General features: G+C 38.4%; 1 protein-coding gene across 6 annotated transcripts in view; it reads left to right on the top strand.

Moving 5' to 3' along the window:
* SCOC (short coiled-coil protein) overlaps window positions 1-24,152 on the top strand; it is a 38,205-nt gene extending 14,053 nt beyond the window's left edge. For 2 of the 6 annotated variants that reach the window (XM_027956261.2, XM_042234327.1), the window contains 3 exons: window positions 20,403-20,474; window positions 21,068-21,151; window positions 22,581-24,152. In XM_027956261.2, coding sequence (XP_027812062.1) covers window positions 20,403-20,474; window positions 21,068-21,151; window positions 22,581-22,723 — 299 coding nt within the window. In that variant the 3' untranslated portion in view covers window positions 22,724-24,152. Of the gene's footprint in view, window positions 1-5,366; window positions 12,488-20,402; window positions 20,475-21,067; window positions 21,152-22,580 lie in introns of those variants that run through there. The other 4 variants (XM_027956260.3, XM_027956259.3, XM_042234329.1 and 1 more) reach the window with 4 other exon arrangements.

Genomic DNA, 24,152 nt, shown 5'->3' with positions numbered 1-24,152 from the left:
CATGAGATAGAAAAAGGAAGGACCCAGAACAGAAGGGTCATTCAACCAACATTTACAGACATGTATGAGGCACTGTGCTGGCAGCTGGGTTACGTGAATTAAGAAAATCAGCTGGTTCTTCCTCAAGGAATTTAAGGAATCAGGTATAGGAGGCTTTCTGTTCAGATACTCTTAGTACCCGCAGGCCACCAAGCACTTGAATTCCCACGTCTGCAGGTGGTCACTTAGAGCATGGCCAAGCCAGTGGCTTTTAAGGGTTGATGACATTTTGCTGAGGTGACATTAACAGTAGATTATGTACCTTTTACATAAAATCCAAAACTAAACTGCAGAGACATGTGCCAGAAATGTTAAAATGCTGAGTTGGATTGTGGCCAGTGATGCTTGTTAGAAAACATATGAAAACTTATTTTGAGATAAAACTCTTTATGTGAGAGAAACAATGCCCTAAGCGAAATGAACGCCCTGAAACAGAAAGATCCATAGCACTTGCCTCTGAAGAAACTCCTGTGAGAAGAAAGAACTCCAGGATGCCTTTGAAGGGCGTATCAATTTTCTCCCCAAATGAAAATTACGTCCTATTTTCTCATAACCTTGCTTCATGTAGTACATACAAAAAACCTACTTCAGATTCCAGAACTCACAATTCTACCATCAAGGATGAGTAGCAAGGAATTTTGGGGTTCTGTCGAGTTATTCAGCTCTTTCGATAACTTGAGGAGTTATTTCTTCTACAGCTTTAAGGCCATATCCGAGCAGGACAGGCAAAGCACCTGTCCCTTAGTAAGCAAGACATTCTCTTGTTTTCTTCCCTCATTAGAGAAGAAGAAGAAAGGGGGCTGGCCGAATCTCTGCTTCAAGTTGAGGAACCCTTGATCTGCTTTTGCTGTAATAAGTGTTACTAATTACCCTGGCAATTAATAATTTTAACCATTTGTTTTCAAAACAAACTACAGACAGGCTTGTTTTGCCTTCTGATTGTTGCAAAGTTTGATGACATAGCAAAAAAGAAAGGGTGGGGGGAGACACAAAATATAATGATGTATTTAAAAATGTGTTTACTATGACTATGCCATTGACGTCTATTCATGTTTCTTCAATGCCCGCTAGTGTAGTTTGCTTCCTTTTTGACTGATAGCATCCCACCATCGCCTTATGAGACATTTGGTCCTATCTGTCCCATTTGTTTCCCTCGAAATAACTGTATAAAGAAGGAGGAAGGAAATTAGGAATTTGTCATGCACTAAAGAGGTTAGAGGTTTGAGGCAGTCTGCCATGGGGCCTGAGTGTCACCGCCAATTCTTGATGGTCTGCCAAGAGCACACGGCCCTGCCTGGCTATTACCCAGGCCATTTCAGAAGGTGTGGTTGCAGAGAACAACTCTAAGGGACAAGGTCATGCCTTCTACTCTTCATAAAGAATGGAGAGTGAGCTTGCTTCCACTTGCCTTAAAAGCAAGGACTTCTGTGAGCTAAGCACTCCTCCCACATAACAGCCCTCTGTGTGTGCACGTGCCAGTCTGATGGGGGGTGCTGGGGGGAGGATGGGAAGAGGAAGCAAATGAGCATGAAGCTCACGTGCTGTGAGCCATGAGGAACAGAGTCCTTGGACTTGGACATAGACATCTTGCATCTTCTCCCAGCATTCACGAAATCAAAGCGGGCTAACTAGTAAGCTTGTAAATTGTGTAGAATCCCAGTTCCTTACACAGTCTGACAGAGGAACTCTCCCAAGTGGATTATTTAGTGTAAATGATTTCCAGGGAAACAGAAAACTATAAGGATTATGTCTGTGTATCTAAAGTAAGAAAACCTATCAGCAGCCTAGCATTTTAGAGCCTTGCTACCAACTCACATGCTTTCTTTTATAAAATGTTAATTTCCTTGCCACCCTGACTCCTCTGCCCTTCAAAGAATCATTTTGTCTTATTAAACTGAATCCCTTTTATGCTCCAAGAGCCTGATGATTAGTCTTGATTTTATAAAAATTAAGTAGAATAGGTACTCAGCTATTAAATGATTGATAATGGTAGATTCATGTGTAGAGAATCACAGAAACCCCAAATCATAAAAGCTCAAATGGAGTGGCTCAAAGATAACTAGCCCAGGAAAGCTTTCAGATCTTATGGCAGGCATGGAGCTAAGGAATGGACTGTCAGACACAACCAAAGCATCAAAGGCTGACTCTTAAATATGGGCAACCAACTGCTAAAAGTGTTACTTGATAAATTCCTCAATGTTATTTTATACAATATTAGAGAAGCAGAATTAACTTTATCTCAGTCTCTCATCTGAGGAAGCAGAGGTGTATGGTAAACTGACTCATCCCCCACAGCCTTACGGTCAATTTCAAATATGTGGATACTTTACAGCATCTGGGCTTCCCAGATGGCTCAGCAGTGAAGAATCCATCTGCTAATGCAGGAGACCCGGGTTCAATTCTTGGGATGGGAATATCCCCTGAAGAAAAAAATGGTAACTGATTCCAATATTCTTGCCTGGAAAATCCCATGGATGGAGGAGCCTGGCAGGCTACAGTCCATGGGGTCACAAAAGAGTCAGACACGACTGAGCAACTAAACAACAACTACAGCATCTAGTGCTAATGAACATTAAACTTTTAAACTAGTGACTATGTGAAGAATTGAATGAACACATATAGCTCCACTCAGATCTTGAATCCAGATTTTCTCTTCTTCAAACCAGTGCTTGTTGCCCTGTTGATAGACCTGATTTTCCAAACCAGTCATTTGCATACCAATATTGCAATTTTTGCCATGTTAAGACTGCCAGGAGAAATATCAATAACCTCAGATATGCAGATGATACCACCCTTATGGCAGAAAGTGAAGAGGAACTAAAAGCCTCTTGATGAAAGTGAAAGAGGAGAGTGAAAAAGTTGGCTTAAAGCTCAACATTCAGAAAACTAAGATCATGGCATCTGGTCCCTTCACTTCATGGCAAATAGATGGGGAAACAGTGGAAACAGTGTCAGACTTTATTTTTGGGGGCTCCAAAATCACTGCAGATGGTGATTGCAGCCATGAAATTAAAAGATGCTTACTCCTTGGAAGGAAAGTTATGACCAACCTAGACAGCATATTAAAAAGCAGAGATATAACTTTGCCAACAAAGGTCCATCTAGTCAAGGCTATGGTTTTTCCAGTGGTCATGTATGGATGTGAGAGTTGGACTGTGAAGAAAGTTGAGTGCCAAAGAATTGATGCTTTTGAACTGTGGTGTTGGAGAAGACTCTTGAGTGTCCCTTGGACTGCAAGGAGATCCAACCAGTCCATCCTAAAAGAGACCAGTCCTGGGTGTTCATTGGAAGGACTGATGCTGAGGCTGAAACTCCAATACTTTGGCCACCTCATGCGAAGAGTTGACTCACTGGAAAAGACTCTGATGCTGGGAGGGAGTGGGGGCAGGAGAAGGGGACGACAGAGGATGAGATGGCTGGATGGTATCACCAACTCGATGCACATGAGTTTGAGTGAACTCTGGGAGTTGGTGATGGACAGGGAGGCCTGGCCTGCTGTGATTCATGGGGTCGCAAAGAGTCGGAGACAACTGAGCGACTGAACTGAACTGAACTGAACTGAATCTAACCATTCAATTAACATCACTTTCAAACCTAGCTTTGTTCAAAACAATATCTGCAAATTGAGGATTGTGTTATTCATATTTTTCTATTATTAAAAATACGCACGTGTGTGTGTATGTGTGTGTGTTCAGTCGCTCAATCATGTCTGACTCTTTGCAACCCCTTGGAATGTAGCCCACCAGGCTCCTCTGTCCATAGGATTTTTCAACCAAGAATACTAACATGGATTGCCATTTCCTTCTCAAGGGGATCTTCCCAACTCACAAAACCACGTCCTGCATTGACAGGCAGATTCTTAACCACTGCACCACCTGGGAAGCCCCAAGAAAATACAAAACTATTTAAAAAGCTCATTGTTTTCAACCAGAGCTATAAGCAACAATCTTTGGGAAACAATGATTAGAGAGTCTAGAGAAAAATAAGCATCAAGACTGCATAGACTCATTCCTTACTATTTTCATTTTTGTTGATAAGTTCAAATCTTGATTCCATGGAGACCCTAAAATTCTGAACTTTCATTTGAAAAACACTAAAAACACACTGGTAATTTCTTACATTTTTCTCTATTAAACAACTGAATGAAATGATTCTCTTCAAATTAGCCAACTATCAGTTATTATTAGGAAATTATAATCTTCAGAAAAGTATATGAAAACAATTTACCAAATAGCAGTATAGCATACTATTAAGTCTAGTCTTGAAATCAAGTTTCAACAAGCAGAATATTTTCTTTACTCACCAAATTCAGTTCAACACTCATTCTCCAATGAATTTAATAACCTTACAACGGAAAAAAATAAGTATAAAGGAAAATGTGAGTTCTTTTTTAGGAATGAGATCAAACACATTTTGCAAATTAATGAGTGTAAAGTATGAGGAACACACCTGGTTACACTTGAAAGTTATCAAAATGTTCCATTTAGCATATTTCACTTTAAAATATCCACAGTATGTTTAGAACCCTCTAATTACTAAAAACAAGTTCAAAGTTTTTATGAGCTTGATGAGAGTATGTCAGACTAGAACATCAAAATGAACTTGGAAGTTTCTCTATTTTATTATTTATCATTTCTTCCTTACACAATACTTTGCCTTGTAATAATAAATGATAGTTTCCAATTTAGAGTTCCCCATTCTCTATGAAGAATATTTTAATTTATGCTTTTACTTATGTAGTTTATAATACATGCACATTCCAGATCACATGAATGGTCATCTTATGATCAGTTATTTCTGTGCAATTTCAGTGGTCCCTATTGAATGTTTTCCTTATTCAGAAGAGAATTTTGTGGCTATTTTTAAACAATTTTTTAACTGAAAAATGTAATGCAAAGGAAACAATACAACAAAAGTTCACTTCATATAAAGTTTGCCAAGGTTTCTATACCCTTTTTATATTCACTTGGATGTACTGTTCCTTTTGGTCACTTTTTGCCATTTCAAGATTCTTTTCCTGTTCTTTCAAGGACACATCTTAATTATCAGCAACATTGTTTTAGCCAGTTTGCAATCTTTTGTGAATGACATGTTGCTTGTGACGACATTATGGTTACCTTTTTGTATGCTATCTTCTTCAGATAATTTGTCTGAAGATTTCCTCTAAGTTCAAATTCTCTAGCAAGATACATGTTTGATACTGAAATTTTTAAAAAGGTGAATGCTCTAGAATTACCATATCCTACTTATTGGTAATCATTTTCCTTCATTTTAAAAATAGTTTTATCTTCCAAGGGTGTATCCAAAATAAACCATAGGGGCTTTTTTTTTTTTTGGTCTGTTTTTTAAAATGTAGTTTAAGTGTCTTCTTATCTACAAGTCTTCTCTCCATTCTTTTTTCTTCCAATGCAATTTATTTGTTAAACAAAAGGACTTTTATTTTCATGTTATTTGTTCTTGACTTGTTGCTGTTTTGTTCCACTATCAGATTTCGATGTTTACCCAGACAGTAGATTTAACACATTTCTCTGTTCTCTGTATTTCCTGTTAAATTGCTAGGTATGGGCTTGATCAGGTCAGGTTGCATTAAAAAAAATTTTTTTGTGAGACTATTTCATTGGTGATGCAGTCTTCTTCACCACGAAAGTAAATGTTATCTGGCAGGTTCTCTGTGTATTGTTAATGATACTGGTGCCCAGTGACAAGATCAGTGTTTCTCAACAGTCTTTTTCACTGTGCCTCACCCCCAAAGCCTTTTAGACATTATTTTCCTAGTCATCCCTTCCTCCTGGGAAACTGTCTTTTGCCAAACTTGTAAAGCCAATATGTCTTCAACTATTTTTCAGTACCACATTCTTTTTCCTTTCCTTCTATGATTCTGATGACACAAATGCCAGGTCTTTTTTGTCATCCTTGTGTTCTGAGTTTGTTATTTTTTTTTCAACCATTTTTCTCCCTGTTTGAAGGCTGGATAATTTCTACTGAGGTACCCTCCAGTTCATTCTTCTCTCCTTCATGTCCATCCTGCCACTGGATCTTTGGAGATAGTTTTAAATTTCAGTTATTTTATTTTTCAGTTATACAGTTTCCATTTGGGTCTTATTTATAGCTTTTATTATGTTGCTTATACTTTAGATTATAACTTTTGTTTCAGGAGTTTTCATAATTGTTCAAGTATTTTCAAATAGCTGCCTAAAATCTTTTCAAGACAACTTCAACATTTGTGCCATCTCAGAGTTGCTGTGTTATTTTCACATAAAGTGAGATTTTCATGGTTCTTCATAAGCTGAATAACTGCAGACTGGATCTTGGACATTTTGTCTATAACATTATGAGACCTTGGGTCTTGTTTAAGTACCAAGGAGAATGCTGATATTTTTGTTTTGGTAGGAATTTGAGTTGGTTAGGTTGAAGATGTAAGTTCCAAACCACATCCTTTGGGCTGTGGTTCCAATGTCAGTTCAATTTGGAAAGTCTTGGCAGTGCTTTATTTTTACTTAGTTCTAGCAATCTTAATAATTCAATAGAGTACGTATTATGATACTCTTTTTCCAGGTAAAAAGATAGGTTTTAATTCAGTCTATTACTAGCTGTGTGATATTGGACAAGACACTCTTTGACTTTGATTTCCTCGTCTGTAAAATGGGGTTGGTAATCCCTAGATCACTGGATTGACGACTGAGTAAAATATCACATGTAGCATACCAAGCATACTGCAAACCTTAAAGAAACCTGGCTAGTATTCTCATTAAAGAAAGAAATCAGCTTTGGTGAGGAAAAGTAATATATAATCAAATATATACATTTTAAATTACAGAAGATACCTTTTGGGAATTGTATACACTGTGTAACCACCATCCCAATCAAGATATTATAGAACATTTCCATTACAGCAGAAAGCTCCCACCAGCCCCTTCTCAGTCAACCCTCTACCCATTATCAACCCGAGGCAACCACTGATCTGTTCTACACAGCAAAGTTTTGTCTCTTCTAGACTCTATAGTAACAAAATCATGCAGTCTATATGTTTTCCACCAGGCTATTCTCACTCAGCACAATATAGTTCAGGTTCATCCATATTAACAGTTTGTTCCTTTTTATTCCATTGGGCTACCCTAGTGGCTCAGTGGTAAAGAATCTGCCTGCAATGCAGCTTCCCAGGTGGCTCAGATGGTAAAGAATCTTCTTGCAATGCAAGAGACCCAGGTTTGATCCCTGGGTTGGGAAGATCCCCTGAGAAGGGAATGGCAACCCATTCCTGTATTCTTGCCTGGAGAATTCCATGGATAAAGGAGCCTGGTGGGCTACAGTCCATGGGGTTACAAAGCGTCGGACACAACTGAGCAACTAACACACACATGCAAGTATTTCATTATTTCATTGGGAGTTTCTCTATTATTGACTTAAAAGGTTCTTAGAAATTCCAAATTCAAGACCTTTGTTAGATAATGTATTGTTATTGTCTTTTCATTTCCTAAATGATACCTTTCAAAGAACATGGAGTTTTAATTCTTATAAAGTTCAATTAATCTTTTCTATTTTATTATTGTTTTTGTGACCTTTCTCAAAAAATTTGCTGACACCTAGGAGACAAAGATTTTCTTCTCTGTCTTCTAGAAGTTATTTATCTCTGTTTCTGTCTATGATCCATTTTGAATTTACAGTTTTGTGTACGATGTAAGTAGGGGTTGAGATTCTCTTTCTTTGTTCTTTCAGAACTGTTTTGGCTATTGTAGATTCTTTGTATTTCCATATGAATTTTAGAATCAGCTTTAGAACATGATTACGGAGAGAAATGAAACTCATGGAGCCAGCATCACAATTGCCCAGGCTCCCTGTCTAGGGACAACTGATGGATTTGATTTTCTAGTAATATGTTGAGGACTTCATGTCTATGTTCAGTTTTATATTTTTTAACGTCTTCATCTACTTTTGATATCAGAGTTATGCTGTTCTCATAAAATGAGTTAGGAAGTGTTCTTTCTTATTTTATTTTCTGGAAGAGTTTATGAAGAATTGATGAAATTTCTGAAAATAACTAGAAGAATTTACCAGTGACATCATCTGAATATATAGTATCTTTTGTGGGAAGATTAACCTGGTAATTACATTTCAAAATACAGATAAATTTTAAAATATAGACAGAGAACTATTCATATCTTCTGTTCTTGTTGAGTGAGCTTTTTTTTTTCTTTCAGGGATTTGTCCATTTTATCTAAATTATCAAACTTATTGGCATAGGTTGTTCTTAGTAGTCTCTCATTAGCCTTTTAATGTCTATAGAATCTATAATGATGCCCCCTCTTATTCTTGATATCTGTAATTTATAGTGTCTTCTCTCTTTTCCTAGATAATTCTGCCTAGAGCTTTTAATTTTATTGTTCCTTTAAAAGAACCATCTTTTGATTTCATCGATTTTTTCCTACTGTTTTAAAGTTTTTCAACATGATTAGTTTTTCTCTATATTATTTCTTTCCAACTGCTTCTTTTGAGTTTAATTTGTCCTTCTTTTCCTAATTTCTTCAAGTGAACACTTGGATTCTTATTTTGAGACCTCCCTTGTTTTCTCATATAAGCATTTAGTGGCAAGGAAATATCTCAAAGCGCTGCTTTCATTGCAGCTCATAAATCTGACATGTTTACATTTTAATTAAAAATATTTTCTAATTTCTCTTGTGACTTACATTTTGTTTAGAAGCATGTAGTTTAATTTCCAATTACTTGGGTTTTTAAAAAATACCTTTTTGTTATTGATTTCTAGTTTAATTTCTTTAGGGGCAGAGAAAATATTTTGTCATGACTTTAATCATTTAAACTTTGTTGAGGTTGTTTTATGGTCCATTTTTGTGAATATTCCCGTGTGCATTTAAAAAGAAGACATGTGTTCTAGTTATTGGGTGGAATGTTCTAGAAATGTCAAATAGGTTAAATATATCGATAGAATTTTCATTCAGGTCTTCTATATCAATAGATCCCACTCTGTTGAAACCACTTTTGTAAATTCCAAAAGTATTAATGCCAGTATCCCACCCTAAAGACTAAAATTTTAATAAAGGTGGGGTGTATCATTTAATAACTCTTGTTCTTTGACGTCATTAGGAGATTTCCAGGTGAGTCTAATGTGAGGGCAAGCTTCAGGCAGGATCTGTATCCTCATAGATCTTCTGCACATTTGCTTCACAAATTATAGAGAGGGAAGCCATGCACTTTCCAACTGCTGCTGTGGGCTAGTTTCTTATTTCAGTTCTATCAGTTTTTGCTTCAGTGCCATTTTGTAGCTGTTAGGATTTGTATCTTTTTAATGAGCTGATCCCTTTATCTTGTTTTAATATCAATCTCCTCAATACTAGTGAAGGTAAACATTAAAAAAATCTTTCTGATCACTAAGTTTTCCTCTTTTGTGAGTTGCCTGTTTATGTTATTTGAATACATTTTTTAAAAAATTTTTATTTCTAGTTTATTTTGCTTTATAATACTGTATTGGTTTTGCCATACATTGACATGAATCAGCCACGGGTGTACATGAGTTACATTTTTCATCTTTGTTAAGATTCTTTATATTTTCAGAACTTTATTCTTTCAGTCTGTGGCTTGCTTTTTATTTAAAATGTCTTCTGTCTGTGTATAAAACAATCAAAATTTAAATCTTTCCTAACGAATGGTACTGTTTTGTCTGGCTGAACAAATTCCTCCTTACAGTGATGTCATAAAGATACTTATTTTTTCCTAAAAGTTCAGAATGCATATTTACTTCACACAGCATATTTATTTCATTTGTAATTCAATTTTATTTGTGGTGTGAAATCAGGATCTAATCTCATATTTTTATATGAATAGCCAGTTTAACTAAAACCACCATAATCTGTCTTTTCTATAGCACATTAACAAAGTTATTGTGCCAATTTTACTATGAAGAAGAGGAAATAATAGTTTTTCCCACAACTTCATTAACATTTCTTCCTTACCAAACACCTTTAATTGGATACCAACTTCCAGGTACAGGCACTTGCCTTTCTAACTTTCTTTATGTCTGTCTTTGTGTTAATACTGCATTTGAAAAAGTTGCTTTAAAAATAGAATTTCAATATGATCTAGCAAGTCCACTTGTGGTTATATACTCAAAAGAACTGAAAGCAGAGTATCAAAGAGATGTTTGTATATATTGCATTCATAGCAGCATTCATAATAGCTGAAAGTCATGAACAACTCAAGTGTCCACTGAAGGATGAATGGATAAAATGTGGTATACCCATACAATGAACTAATATTCAACCCTAAAGAAGAAGAAATTCTAACACAAGAACAACACGGATAAACTTTGAGGATGTTATGCTAAGCAAAATAGGTTAGTCACAAAAGACAAATACTGTATGATTCCACTTAAATAAGGTGCCTAAAATAGTTGATAGAGACAGAAAGAGTGATGGTTGCTAGGGGCTAGCAGTAGAGGTGACGTGGGGAGTTGTTGTTCAATGGGCACAGAGTCTCAGTTTTGAAAGGTGAATAAAGTTCTGGGGATTGACTGCACACCAACGAGAATATGCTTAGCACTACTGAACTGTACACTTTAAAACAGTTATTTATGTGGTAAATCTTTTATGTATGTTTTACCCTATTTAAAAACCAAAAGAAAAAACACCCCCCCAAACCTGTTCATCTGGGGGGGTGACATCTGCTTTTAATAGTTCTCTTAGTCTTTGGTGTTCTGCAGTTTCACCATGATGTATCCAGGTATGGAATTCCTGTTCAAGAATAAGTGTTCTTGAATCTAATTCAACTACCCCATAACCTGGAAAAATTCGTATTATTCTTTGAATGCTGCCCACACACATCCTCTCTAGATGCTCATTTTGACACTATTAGACTTATGTTGCCCCTTTCTTATTTCCCATTTACTTAGTTCCTGCATTGAAGTCTAGTAAATTTTCCTCACGGTGTCCATCTTAGTTCCAGTGGAAGGTATAGTTCTCAAACACTGAATGGAAATTTTTTTTTTATATATTCCTTAAAGGAAGTAAGGCTGAAGGTCAGCAAACTGTGCTAGAAGTAAAAAGTTTAAAAACCAAGTAGATGTAAGGCTCACCTCTACAACTCAGGAGAAAGTGTCAAAGCCAAAACAATAACAAATGTTAAAAACAAGCAGGATATGGTTTTTAGTCTATGGGAACTCAAACAGAATTTGTATCCTACTGTTGTGTGAAAATTGTATAAATCTTCATTATGTTTAATTGGTTCATAGTGCTTTTCAGGCCTACTATATCCTTCTACTTTTCTGTCTATTCATTGTTAACTTTTAAGAGTTTGATACTGAAACTCCAACCAAAAATTTTAATTCATCTACTTAAAAAAATCATTGTAATATACAGTGGAACTATATGTAACTGTTCTGTATTTTCCCAGTGTCCTGTAAATGTGTTATCATACTTTCATCCATAACTTAAGAAAAAATAAAAAATTAAACAATAAACACATTTGAATTGGAAAAACAATAACAACCACAAAACAGGATGCTGCTTTGTGTCACGTGCTGGGTATGTGTGATTGGTATCAAGTCAGTAACATTACATCCCAAAGGTTCGCACACAGCATTTCACACCGCGTCTATGACCTTGAGCAGGACATTAGTTTACTCTTAAGCTTCTTTCTGTGGGTTGCTGGGAGGATCAAATATTATAAAGTGAGCAAAAGTGCTCTATACCAAAGTAGTATTAAGGTATTTTCTCAATTCTAAAATATTATTAAAAAACAAAATATTCTCTTACTGTAAAAAAATAAAATATTATAAAGTGGTCGGGCGCACTAATGGATTTTAAGTAGGGGGAAGATATGAAGATGAACTATCCGTTAGAGTTACACTTAAAGAGCTTTCCGATTTGGAAAATTAAAAATATGGCAAAGTCTGCTTTTAGAATTGAAAACCACCGTACTTTCTCTGCTATTATGTCCACACACGCCCTTGTCTTAAATTTGAAGGATTTCTCTCTCTGGCGCAGAGTTCAGTTTTACCGACCTCCTTCCTGACAGCTGTCAGAATTTTCCACAGATTTCTTGACCCAGATTTTCAGGGACCCGCTGAGACTTCAGAAGCTGCCTCTACCGGACAGGCTTTCACACGCTTAGCTTAGCTAATGTACTGTCATTGGCTTTTGCTCTTCCCGGACCCGCCTACAACGATCTCAACTCTGATTGGATACCACTGTCCTTTTGTTATGGCAAAAGGTGGATACTGAGGCTTTGGGATAGGACGATTGGGGCGTCGGGATGCTAATGCGCAGGCGTGTTTTATTGAGTGGTGATTGGCTGGCAACAGGGCCGACAGGGGCGGGACTCCTGTCTCTGCGCACGCTCTGTGGGCGGATAGGGCGGGGCTGCCGGTGCCAGTTGGTCCAAGTGTCCAGGCCTGAGGCGTCCTACGGAACCCTCCCCCTGCCGGGGCCTCAGAAGGCAGGTGAGGGTAGTCGTGGACCTCGAAGGGCCCGGCCTCGGGCGGCTGGAATTGCGGCCTCGATACTGCTGAGAGCCTGGAGGGCGGGGTGGGCTGGACGCTGGCCGGCGCATCGGGGACCCGGGAAGAGCGCCTGGGCATTTGGTGGGCGGCTGAGGCCTGGCTCCCCGGAGAACTCCTGCGCAACCTCTTTTTCTCATCCTCTCAATACTGGGCCCAGAGGTTCCTTTGTGGAGGGTCGCCGGCGGTCGTTCGCGGGGACTTCCTGTCGCCTTGTCCCCTCCGCTCCGGAGTCTAAGGACTCTGTCCAGCCCTGAAATGGGACTGTGTTCGGGTGGGATGGGACCTGGCACGCCTGGACCTGCTGAGAACTTGGAGATGGGGGGAGAGGACGCCCAGGCGGGGAGGGAGGCAAATGAGCGGTAAAACCAGGATTGGCGGCATCTTTTCAGGCTCTGAAAGACGCTCTCGGGTTAGTTTCTCAATGAGCATCTCTCAAAGTCCTCATAGACACATCTAGGGGAATTAGGATTGGAGGAGAAACAAGAGACATCCCTGAAAGACAGGGTTTTGTTATTTAATGTATCGATTCTGGTTCTATGACGTAATAACATTAAGGACAGATGCTATGTTTCCAACGCTGAATCTGTACCTGAGAATCCAAAGCTATGCTTTTATATTCTGTGCCTGTACTCATTCATTGATTAAAGCCAGTATAGCTAGCCACTCTGGGGATCCGTTTATGAGCAAATCCTTGTTTGGGCACTCAATCCCTTTTGCAGAATTTAAAACTGGATTTATTTAACCAGAACAAGTCAGAATTTGAAGGTACCTGAAAAAACTTTGTTGAAAGTCGATGCCACTTGAAGGGTATGGAACTTACGTTTAGGTTTTTAGATAGCAGAAATAGCAAGAAAATTTGACATCAAGGGTTGTAGAATGTTTTGCAAATTTAGATTAAGGTCATGTTAAAGTGCCTTCTGTTATGTAATGCAGGGATTTTATAGTTAGATCTGAGTTCAAATTCTTGATACAGACTTTGGCTGTGAAATCTAAGACAAAATACGTAGCCTTTCTGAGACTGTGTCCACATTTATAAATTGCCATGTCCTATTGATTTGATGAACTAGTAATATGTGTAAAACATTTAGTATATTAAAACACAGTTACTTTTAGTAGTCTTACTAGTTCATTAATAAATGGATCATAGATGATGAAAATCAGTGTTAGATGTAGAAAAGTGAGTGGTTGTGGCTATCAGAGAAAAGTCTCAAAAGCTCAGGTCTCAGATGTGAGCATACCAGTGATGATGTGGGAAATACTAGACTGGGATGTTGACTATATGTAGTCTTGGCTCTGTGTAACTACTATGATCTTGGGTAAGCTATTATCGTCTTGGCCCTGGCTTATTTGTGAAAATGAGATTTAGATTTTAGATTTTTTTTCTAAAATTCTTCTTGTGACTTGTCTTAGAGCTAAAGGCAGAGACAATACATTTCAGTTCAGTCGCTCAGTTGCGTCAGACTCTTTGTGACCCCATGGACTGCAGCACGCCAGGCCTCCCTGTCCCATCACCAGCTCCCAGAGCTTGCTCAAACTCATGTCCATCAAGTCGTTGATGCCATCCAACTATCTCATCCTCTGTTGCCCTCTTCTCCTCCTGCCTTCAATCTTTCCCAACATCAGGGTCTTTTCAAATGAGTCAGCTTTTCGCATTAAGTAGCCAAGTGTTGGAGTTCAGCGTCAGCATCAGTCCTTCCAGTGAACTTTCAGGACTGATTTCCTTTAAGATGGACTGGTTGGATCTCCTTGCAGTCCAAGGGACTCTCAAGAGTCTTCTCCAACACCACAGTTCAAAAGCATCAATTCTTTGGTGCTCAGCTTTATAGTCCAACTCTCACATCCATACATGACCACTGGACAAACCATAACCTTGACTAGACGGACCTTTGTTGGCAAAGTAATGTCTCTGCTTTTAATAGCTGTCTAGGTTTTTCATAACTTTTCTTCCAAGAAGCAAGCGTCTTTTAATTTCATGGCTGCAGTCACCAACTGCAATGATTTTTGGAGCCAAAATAAAGTCTGTCACTGTTTCCACTGTTTCCCCATCTATTTTCCATGAAATGTTGGGACCGTATGCCATGGTCTTAGTTTTCTGAATGTTGAGTTTTAAGCCAACTTTTTCAGTCTCCTCTTTCACTTTCATTCAGAGGCTCTTTAGTTCTTTACTTTCTGTCATAACAGTGGTGTCATCTGCATATCTGAGGTTATTGATATTTCTCCCAGCAATCTTGATTCCAGCTTGTGTTTCTTCCAGCCCAGCGTGTCTCATGATGTACTCTGCATAGAAGTTAAATAAGCAGGGTGACAATATACAGCCTTGACTTGCTCCTTTCCCGATTTGGAACCAGTCTGTTGTTCTATGTCCAGTGCTGTTGCTTCCTGACCTGCATACAGATTTCTCAAGAGGCAGGTCAGGTGGTCTGGTATTGCCATCTCTTTAAGAATTTTCCACAGTTTATTGTGATCCACACAGTCAAAGGCTTTGGCATAGTCAGTAAAGAGAAATAAATGTTTTTTCTGAAACTCTTCTTGCTTTTTTGATGATCCAGCAGATGTTGGCAATTTGATCTCTGGTTCTTCTGCCTTTTCTAAAACCAACTTGAACATCTGGAAGTCCACAGTTCACATGTTGTTAAAGCCTGGCTTGGAGAATTTTGAGCATTACTTTACTAGTGTGTGAGATGAGTGCAATTGTGCAGTAGTTTGATCATTCTTTGGCATTGCCTTTCTTAGGGATTAGAATGAATATTGACCTTTTCCAGTCCTGTGGCCACTGCTGAGTTTTCCAAATTTGCTAGCATATTGAGTGCAGCACTTTCACAGCAGCATCTTTTAGGATTTGAAATAGCTCAACTGGAATTCTGTCACCTCCACTAGCTTTGTTCGTAATGATGCTTCCTAAGGCCCACTTGATTTAACATTTCAGGATGTCTGGCTCTAGGTGAGTGATCACACCATCATGATTATCTGGGTCATGAAGATCTTTTTTGTATAGTTCTTCTGTGTATTCTTGCCACCTCTTCTTAATTTCTTCTGCTTCTGTTAGGTCCCTACCATTTCTGTCCTTTATTGTGTCCATCTTTGCATGAAGTGTTCCCTTAGTATCTCTAATTTTCTTAAAGAGATCTGTAGACTTTCCCATTCTATTGTTTTCCTCTATTTCTTTGCATTGATGGCCGAGGAAGGCTTTTTTATTTCTCCTTGCTGTTCTTTGGAACTCTGCATTCAAATGTGTATATCTTTCCTTTTCTCCTTTGCCTTTCACTTGTCTTCTATTCACAGCCATTTGTAAGGCTTCCTCAGACAACCATTTTGCATTCCTTTTCCGTGGGGATGGTCTTGCTCCCTGCCTCCTGTACAATATCATGAACCGCCGTCCATAGTTCTTCAGGCACTCTATCAGATCTAATCCCTGGAATCTATTTGTCACTTCTACTGTATAATCGTAAGGGATTTGATTTAGGTCATACCTGAATGGTCTTGGAGAAGGAAATGGCAATCCACTCCAGCACTCTTGCCTGGAAAATCCCATGGATGGAGGAGCCTGATTGGCTACAGTCCATGGGGTTGCTAACCTTTTTCTCTTTATCTTTTAATGGCCTTAAGTGTTCTTTGGAAGCTTCCCTGGTGGCTCAGACGGTGAGGCGTCTGCCTGCAATGTGAGAGGCCTGGGTTCGATTCCTGGGTTGGGAGGATCCCCTAGAGAAGGAAATGGCAATCCACTCCAGCACTCTTGCCTGGAAAATCCCATGGATGGAGAAGAGAAGCTTGATGGGCTACAGTCCATGGGGTCGCAAAGAGTCGGACACGACTGAGCGACTACACTTCACTGAATGGTCTAGTGGTTTTCCATACTTTCTTCAGTTTAAGTCTGAATTTGGCAATAAGGAGTTCATGATCTGAGCCAGTCAGCTCCCAGTCTTGTTTTTGCTGACTGTATAGAACTTCTCCATCTTTCGCTGCAAAGAATACAGTCAATCTGATTTCGGTATTGACCATCTGGTGATGTCCCATGTGTAGAGTCTTCTCTTGTGTTGTTGGAAGAGGGTGTTTGCTATGACCAGTGCATGCTGTTGGCAAAACTCGGTTGGCCTTTGCCTTGTTTCATCCTGTCCTCCAAGGCCAAATTTGCCTGGTACTCCAGGTGTTTCTTGACTTCCTACCTTGGCATTCCAGTCCCCTCTGATGAAGAGGACAGTAGCTAACATTACTGAGTATTGTGCAGTCACATTATATATTGGGCTCCCCAGGTGGCTCCGTATATAATGTGACTGCAACAACACCCACATTAAATACATCAACTCATGAAATTCTCACAACAAAACTGTGAGGTACATACTGTTTTTAACCTCATTTTACAGATGGAGAACCTGAGACTGAGATGTTTAGCTAAGGTTCCAGATCTTATAAATAGGAGAGGTGGGATTTGAATCCAAATACGGGCTTCCCTGGTGGCTCATAGGTTAAATTGTCTGCCTCCAATGTGGGACATTCGGGTTCGATCCCTGGGTCGGGAAGATCCCCTGGAGAAGGAAATGGTAACCCACCCCAGTATTCTTGCCTGGAGAATCCCATGGACGGAGAAACCTGGTAGGCTACAGTCCACGGGGTTGCAAAGAGTCGGACACGACTGAGCAACTTCACTATCACTATAATCTAAATCCAGTGGGGACTTACAGGATAGAAGGAGAAGAGGGCGTTAGAGGATGAGATGGCTGGATGGCATCACCAATGCAATGGCCATGAACTTGGGCACACTTGGGGAGATGGTGAGGAACAGGGAGGCCTGGCATGCTGCAGTCCATGGGGTCGCCAAGAGCCTGTAACACTACTGGGTGACTGAACAACAGTAACTGTCTAAGTCCATACTCTTAATCACTGTGCTAAACTGCCTCTTTAGCTTACCAGGTGGCACTAGTGGTAAAGAACCCATGTGCCAATGCAGAAGGCACAAGAGATGTGTGTTTGATCCATGGGTCAGATCCCCTGGAGGAGGGCGTGGCAACCCACTCCCATATTCTTGCCTGGAGAATCCTGTGGACAGACAGGGTTGCACAGAGTCAGACATGACTGAAGGGACTTAGCATTCACGCAAATTGCTTCTTATGGACAGGATGTTATGGTCCTGTTGGCCGTGCCAGTAAAGAAAGTAGAGGTGTATTTGGTAAGATGATAGCCTTTGGTCACGGCTGACTGTGTGGGTATGGAAAATGGGCCTATACTAATACTTGCCACGTTTCTAGATCCTTGTTCCCTCCATACTTCTGCTTCCTGGACTTAATTATCAAAATAATTCTAGATCTCTTCTACTGACCAAGGTTAGGTAAAGATAGGCACCAAAATTTACTGTGACTTTTGAAAAAGTTTTATGAGATCTGACCTCAGCTTAGGTCACAATTGAGGAATCCCAGACAATTGTATCCATTGTGGAGAGCTAAGGTACATTTTGGATGAACAGACCAGCCTTAGCACCTCATGTTTATTTCAGTGTTCCCACACTTGAGATACTTTGGTGTGGAGTCTCTCTTTTCATGTCAGATTTGGATTCATGTGTACGAGCAGGAGTTGAAAATTAACTCTTTTAAGAGCACACATGATATAGATGATTGATTTGATGGTAACTATAGACTGAGAAAAAGAATTTTATGGTTGAAAAAGTCAATCTTGTGTTGAGAGCATATTAGAACATACTACTGTGCTAATGTAGGCATTGCAAAGTTTGAGGATTGGTCCTGTTTTGAAGGAAGTAAAATCCATGGCTGAAATACTTTGCTATGAAGAGCTCAACAAATCTTTTGATCCCATATATACAATAAATCTGTTTATTACTCTAAGTTTCCTGAAAGACTTAGAATATGTCCTAGTAGTGTTTTGAGACCCATCTATTTGATCACATCATAGTAAGAAAAATGGGCTACTTGTCTTTTTGTTGTCATCATGTAGAGACTGCTGGTAGTGCTCTGGTCTACTTTATTGAAGGGGAATGCCAGTTTGCACAGGGATGCTACATACAGTTGGGCAGATTTTGCACTGTTCAGCCCTCAGGGCAGCCTTACATGGACTGTGGTGTGAGTAGTGTTCTCTCAGGTTACGTGATACATCCTGTAGCACTGTCCTCATGCCCTAATTTTGTGCTCTCCGTCCTCCCCAATCTTGATGTGCTTTTCTGAGAATAATTTTTCCTTTAATAAATCCCCTCCACCCCATTTTACTGCCTTATTAAATTTTTTCAGACAAAGTCAAGCTGTTGATGAGCCATGCGTAGAGTTTTCGATTGTTTGGGTTATATGTGGCCAGAATTTCAGAAACGGGCTTCTTTTCCTTACCTACTGCATTAATCAGTCTGGAACACTTTGCTTTTATGGAAGACTTTTTGGTTTTAGTATTAGATGAAAACAGAGGCAAAGAAGTATATCCCATCCCTATACTAGATGTGACTGTAAAATCGAGTGCATTGATTTTGTATTTATCTGTTGCTTTGACTTGTGTATCGTCTCTTCTCAGCTGTCATGAAAATCCTATTTCAGGTGTATTTTTAAAAAGACTGAATATTAGATATTTGGAGCATTTAATATACAGGTTTCTCCTTACTCTCTGAAAGGAGACTGTTCCTACCTCTTAGAAGCTGAAATGGCATAAAGTGATGAAGCAGTTGTCTTAGGACACACCTTGCTAACAGATGCACAAAACAAAGGACAGATGCTCACAGGCATAGTTTAGATACTCACAGACACAGTTCAGAGCTATGGCAGCCTGATGCTGAGATGCTGAGTGTAGTTCTCGGGGCAGGAGCTTGGTGGTATCACTCACTGCTCACAGTGAGCGCTGTTCTAACACCCTGTTGCTAAACAAACACTGAAGGCATTTTTTGCTTTCTGCCTTTTTTTCATGAAAGCGAAAACCCTCGCAGATTTCTTTTGTTTAGCAAAACCAGGTCCTAATGTAGGTCTTTTATACAAGTGCACTGGCATTAAGTAAAACTTAAAAAAAAAACCTGGGGATACCTGTATTATATAACAGGGGAAATAGCCAAGTTGATGGCTGTTGTTGCTGAGTAGTCCCAAAGTCACTTACTTTTGCTTTTGACTGTTACCTCTGTCGTCCCTCCCAGACAAGTACTTGAAGTGGTATGAAAGTGCTCTTCTTCTCTTGGGCAAGGGCTAAATAAAGTTTTCACTGCTAACACTCTTCCTCTTCAATTAAGAAGACACTTTGATTAAATGGAGAGGAGTAATTTGTATGGTCTTCAAATACTATAAAGGATTGAATAACTTACAGGATTTTTGAGAAAAATTTTTGTGATCAGTCTGTTTGGATATATGTATCAGCAGACGTGTGTATACACACATTTTTATTCAGTTGACCCTTCAACAACAAGGAGATCAGGGGTGCTGACCCTCTGCACAATTGAAAATCCACATACAACTTTATAGTCAACCCGTTATATATCCAATTCCACATCTGCAGATTGAATCAACTGCAGGTCGAGTAGTTCTGTAATAGTGTTTATTGAAAAAAATCTGAATGTAAGTAGACCTGCATGGTTTAAAACCTTGTTGAAAGGTCATCTGTGTGTGTGTGTGTGTGTGTGTGTGTGTGCGCATCTATACCCATCTACATGTCTCACCTAAAACCTTCTCTGAAGTACAAAGAACCAGAGAATTAAAACCATGTGTAAAAGATGTGCGGGAGAACAGCCCTAATGCTGGCTAAGTGGGAAGACTTGGGGTAGTTTTATCAAACGTTATTTTTATTCCATTTGTATTTAGTTAATTCTTTAATAGTACAATGTGTAAAGGAGATTTAATATCTGTTTTGGACTGAGTGATATCTATGTTTCTTTTTCTTATTGCAGACCATTCATCAAGAATTTTGTATCCAAGGCACAGAAGTTTGTTACCGAAGATGATGAATGCTGACATGGATGGTATGTTCTTTGTTTTCCTTTTTATATGTTTTGTGGCAGACACATTGCTTTGTTAAGAACTGGAAAGAGCAGAGAAGCAGTATTTAGAAGGAAGGCTTGGATCTTGGCCACTTGTACTTATTTATAATCCTATCTAGTTCTAGAAAGAATTTAAGGCAGCTTCCATTCTTTAGGGCTTCCCTGGTGGCTCAGAGGATAAAGCGTCTGCCTGCAATGCAGGAGACCCGAGTTCGATCCCTGGGTTGGGAAGATCCCCTGGAGAAGGAAATGGCAACCCACTCCAGTATTCTTGCCTGGAGAATCCCATGGACAGAGGAGCCTGGTGGGCTACAGTCCACAGGGTCGCAAAGAGTCGGACACGACTGAGCGACTTCACTTTCACTTTCTTTCCATTTTTTAACTGTAAGATGTTGGTAAAGCACTTTACCTTCACTTTGGTGGTGTCATCTGTGATGTAGGATCCATCTTTTATTTTACAGGGCTTTTGTATAAAGTCAAGGAAGATAATAAATGTAAAACATTTTGCAGATCTTTTATGTGTATACTAAACAAATGGTAGTTAATAATAGTAAACCTGAACCTTTTCATTACAGCAGTTGATGCTGAAAATCAGGTGGAACTGGAGGAAAAAACACGACTTATTAATCAAGTGTTGGAACTCCAACACACACTTGAAGGTTAGTTTGCATTTTGTAGTTTTCTTGACTAACATCCAGGTATTGAAATTGTAAGCATTTATGTTGCTAAATTTTGTTACTGTGCCCAGTTATAAAATGTATAAACTTCAAAGTTTACTTCAATGGTTTGTTTCTCCTGCCTATAACTTTGACTGGTGATTTTTAAAACACAGTTCTGTCTCAATAAGGAAGTCAAATAGTGTTCTTGTGCTTCCCGCTTTAAGGTCTAATATAATAGGAGCACCCCTTTTAAGTCCCCGCTTGGTATTATTAAGTCCACTTTAATAAAGTTTAAATGAAAGCAAAAACAGTGTATTAGCCTCAGAGATTATAAGGGAACTTACCCAAGTCTTTTCATTTTCTAAATGTCTTCAATAAAGTCAGTTGCACCACCAAAATATCTTTTTGTTTTGGATGAATTTACGAGGTGGTGGTTTTTTAAAATCAGGCTGAGCAGATCATGTCACTCCAGTGGCTTCCCTTCTCACAGGTAATAAAAACCAAGTCCCTTTCTGGAAGTCTCTTATTTCCCTTTTACCTCAGAGTCCTGTCACACTCTTGACTCAATCATCCTACCTCAGACACTCCAGCTTCCTTGCTTCTTCTCAGGGTCTTAGCAGTTGCTGTTTCCCTGTGTTTGACTCAACCCTTAGTCATTTGCATATCTGTGTGACTTGTTCCCTCACTTCCTTTAGGTCTCTGGTGAAATTTCCTTAATCAGAACAGCTGTCCTTGGCTACACTGTATAGAAGGACTACTTCCCTTTGCCTCCTATGATCCTTATCCTTTTTGCTTTTTCTCCTGAGCCCCCTAAATGCACCTGTGCTCGCATGCACACTACAGTGTCTGCTCTGTAAGGGCAGGGGCCTTTTTTGTTACTATCGCCACTAGAAAAGTGCTTGTCTACTAGAAGGCGCTGAGTAACTTAGCTGCTGAGTGACTGAACAGACGTAGTATCTCTTCATCGTCAAGGCCTGCTCTTTTGAATTTCTTGCTAATGCAAAAATACAAAATGATGAATTGCTTGGAAACTGATGACCTATATCCAGTATGTAAATTTAGTTATGTTCACCTACTACATTTTCTTAAACACTTCTAGTAAAGAATTACAGTTTTGTGATGCTAAGATATGAACCAAACTTCACATTTTAAAAACAATATTTTTAAAAAATAACCATTTTAAGAATTAACTACTTACCAAAAATGCTGTTTGCAAAGTGTAACATTTAACCTAATGTGAAATCTCTTTTTAGGAATTTTGGCTCTTGATTTGTACTCAGCTTACTTTGTTTACATAACTTCTAGACTGAATTTAAAAACAGAAAACTCAAGGACTGTGGTATTTAAGAGTAAATCTTCATAAGCATTATGTAATATGGAGTCATTGTCATCACTTTATTGATAATGCACTTTTTAATTTTTGATATAGATCTGTCTGCAAGAGTAGATGCAGTTAAGGAAGAAAATCTGAAGCTAAAATCAGAAAACCAAGTTCTCGGACAATATATAGAAAACCTCATGTCAGCTTCTAGTGTTTTTCAAACAACTGACACAAAAAGCAAAAGAAAATAAGGGATTGATGTCTCTTATGTCTTACGGAATTGCTGCTGATCTTTTTTTTTCTTTAAAACTTGGATAGATTCCAAAAGTTACAGTACTTTTGTTTGTGGCTTCACTGAGTATTTATGAAGATAATGTCAGATCTAGGCAAAATTAAGAGCATAACAGGAGACTTCCATGAGTTTTGTGTATTATGTTAGTCTATGAAAATGTGCAAATGTAGAGACTTTATAATTAGAAATGCATATATTTATGAAACTTGAAAATGAATGTTTTATCAAATTTGTTTTGATTTATAGGATTAGCATTGTCTTATATTATAGGCATAGAGATACAAGCAGATAACTACCATGTTGTGAAAAAGTAACCAAAATCATGTACCGAATGCACAGCTTTATGTACCCTGTCTACCATCGTGTGCCTCTTTTCCATTTGCTATCTTCCTGTTTTTCCTTCCCTTAAGGAAAAAATTGGTTACATGTTTGTGAAAAGTAATTTCAGTAGCTAATCATCTAGGAGAGTAGCCTGAACTCTAACTGTTGAAACTTAACCAAAATAAGTTACTTTCTCAGTTAGGGCTTATTTATTATGTTTAGTAGTAAGGATAGTAGGTTTCTCTTACATTAATTGAAAATGGAGGCTATAAAAATGAAGGTTTTTCTTTGAATTATGGTATGGGGAAGATTTGTTATTAAAAACTTCCTTTGCACAAAATAACCCACTTGGTATCTGAAAAGATGAGTTCTGGTTGTGTGTGTGTTTCAAATAGAAAATTTTGAGGAAAAATAGAAATAGGGTGGGAAAAGCACTTCATAAGTACCTGTAACCAACTCCAAATGTTTCTACTCCAGATTTATGTTCTCTCTGGCACAGATTGGATTTTGGAAGGAATATTTTAAAAAATGGATTAAGTTTGGCTAACTTTATGTAAACCACACCTGGAAGAGAATAAAAGAGTTTGGTCTCAGGTTTATTTGTTGTACCAGCAGATGAACTTTGCAAAGTCCATTAAGAGTGGATTAGTATCAGAGTCATGAATAAGATGAGAGAGTTTTACATGTAAACTAACTGATGCTTTCTCAGTATTTTATCTACTTCTCCCAGAAGTTTCTGCAAACCCAACTACTGGTTTGCAGAATTTTAGTCATTTAACCGTTTTTTAAAATTTAGTAGGTTCCATTTGGTAAGGAAATCAGTAGTTGTTAATTAAAATGTTAAATAGGAAAAGAAATCCACTAATATAGTTTATAGTTATTAAATTTAGGCTAATCATGGAATAATCTTATGTTTGTGTTGGTGTAAGATTTGATGACTTTAGCTGTATGAATATATAATAGTCATACTGCAAACATTTTTGCATCTTTGTGACCAAATTTTCAAACATTTAGAATTGTGTTGCAGTTACGCTTTGCTGTTTAATAAAAAGCTGTTTCAAAAACTA

Source organism: Ovis aries, chromosome 17 (genome assembly GCF_016772045.2).
Source record: "Ovis aries strain OAR_USU_Benz2616 breed Rambouillet chromosome 17, ARS-UI_Ramb_v3.0, whole genome shotgun sequence".
Taxonomy (NCBI): Eukaryota; Metazoa; Chordata; class Mammalia; order Artiodactyla; family Bovidae; genus Ovis; species Ovis aries.
This window is presented reverse-complemented; position numbering and strand designations above follow the sequence as displayed.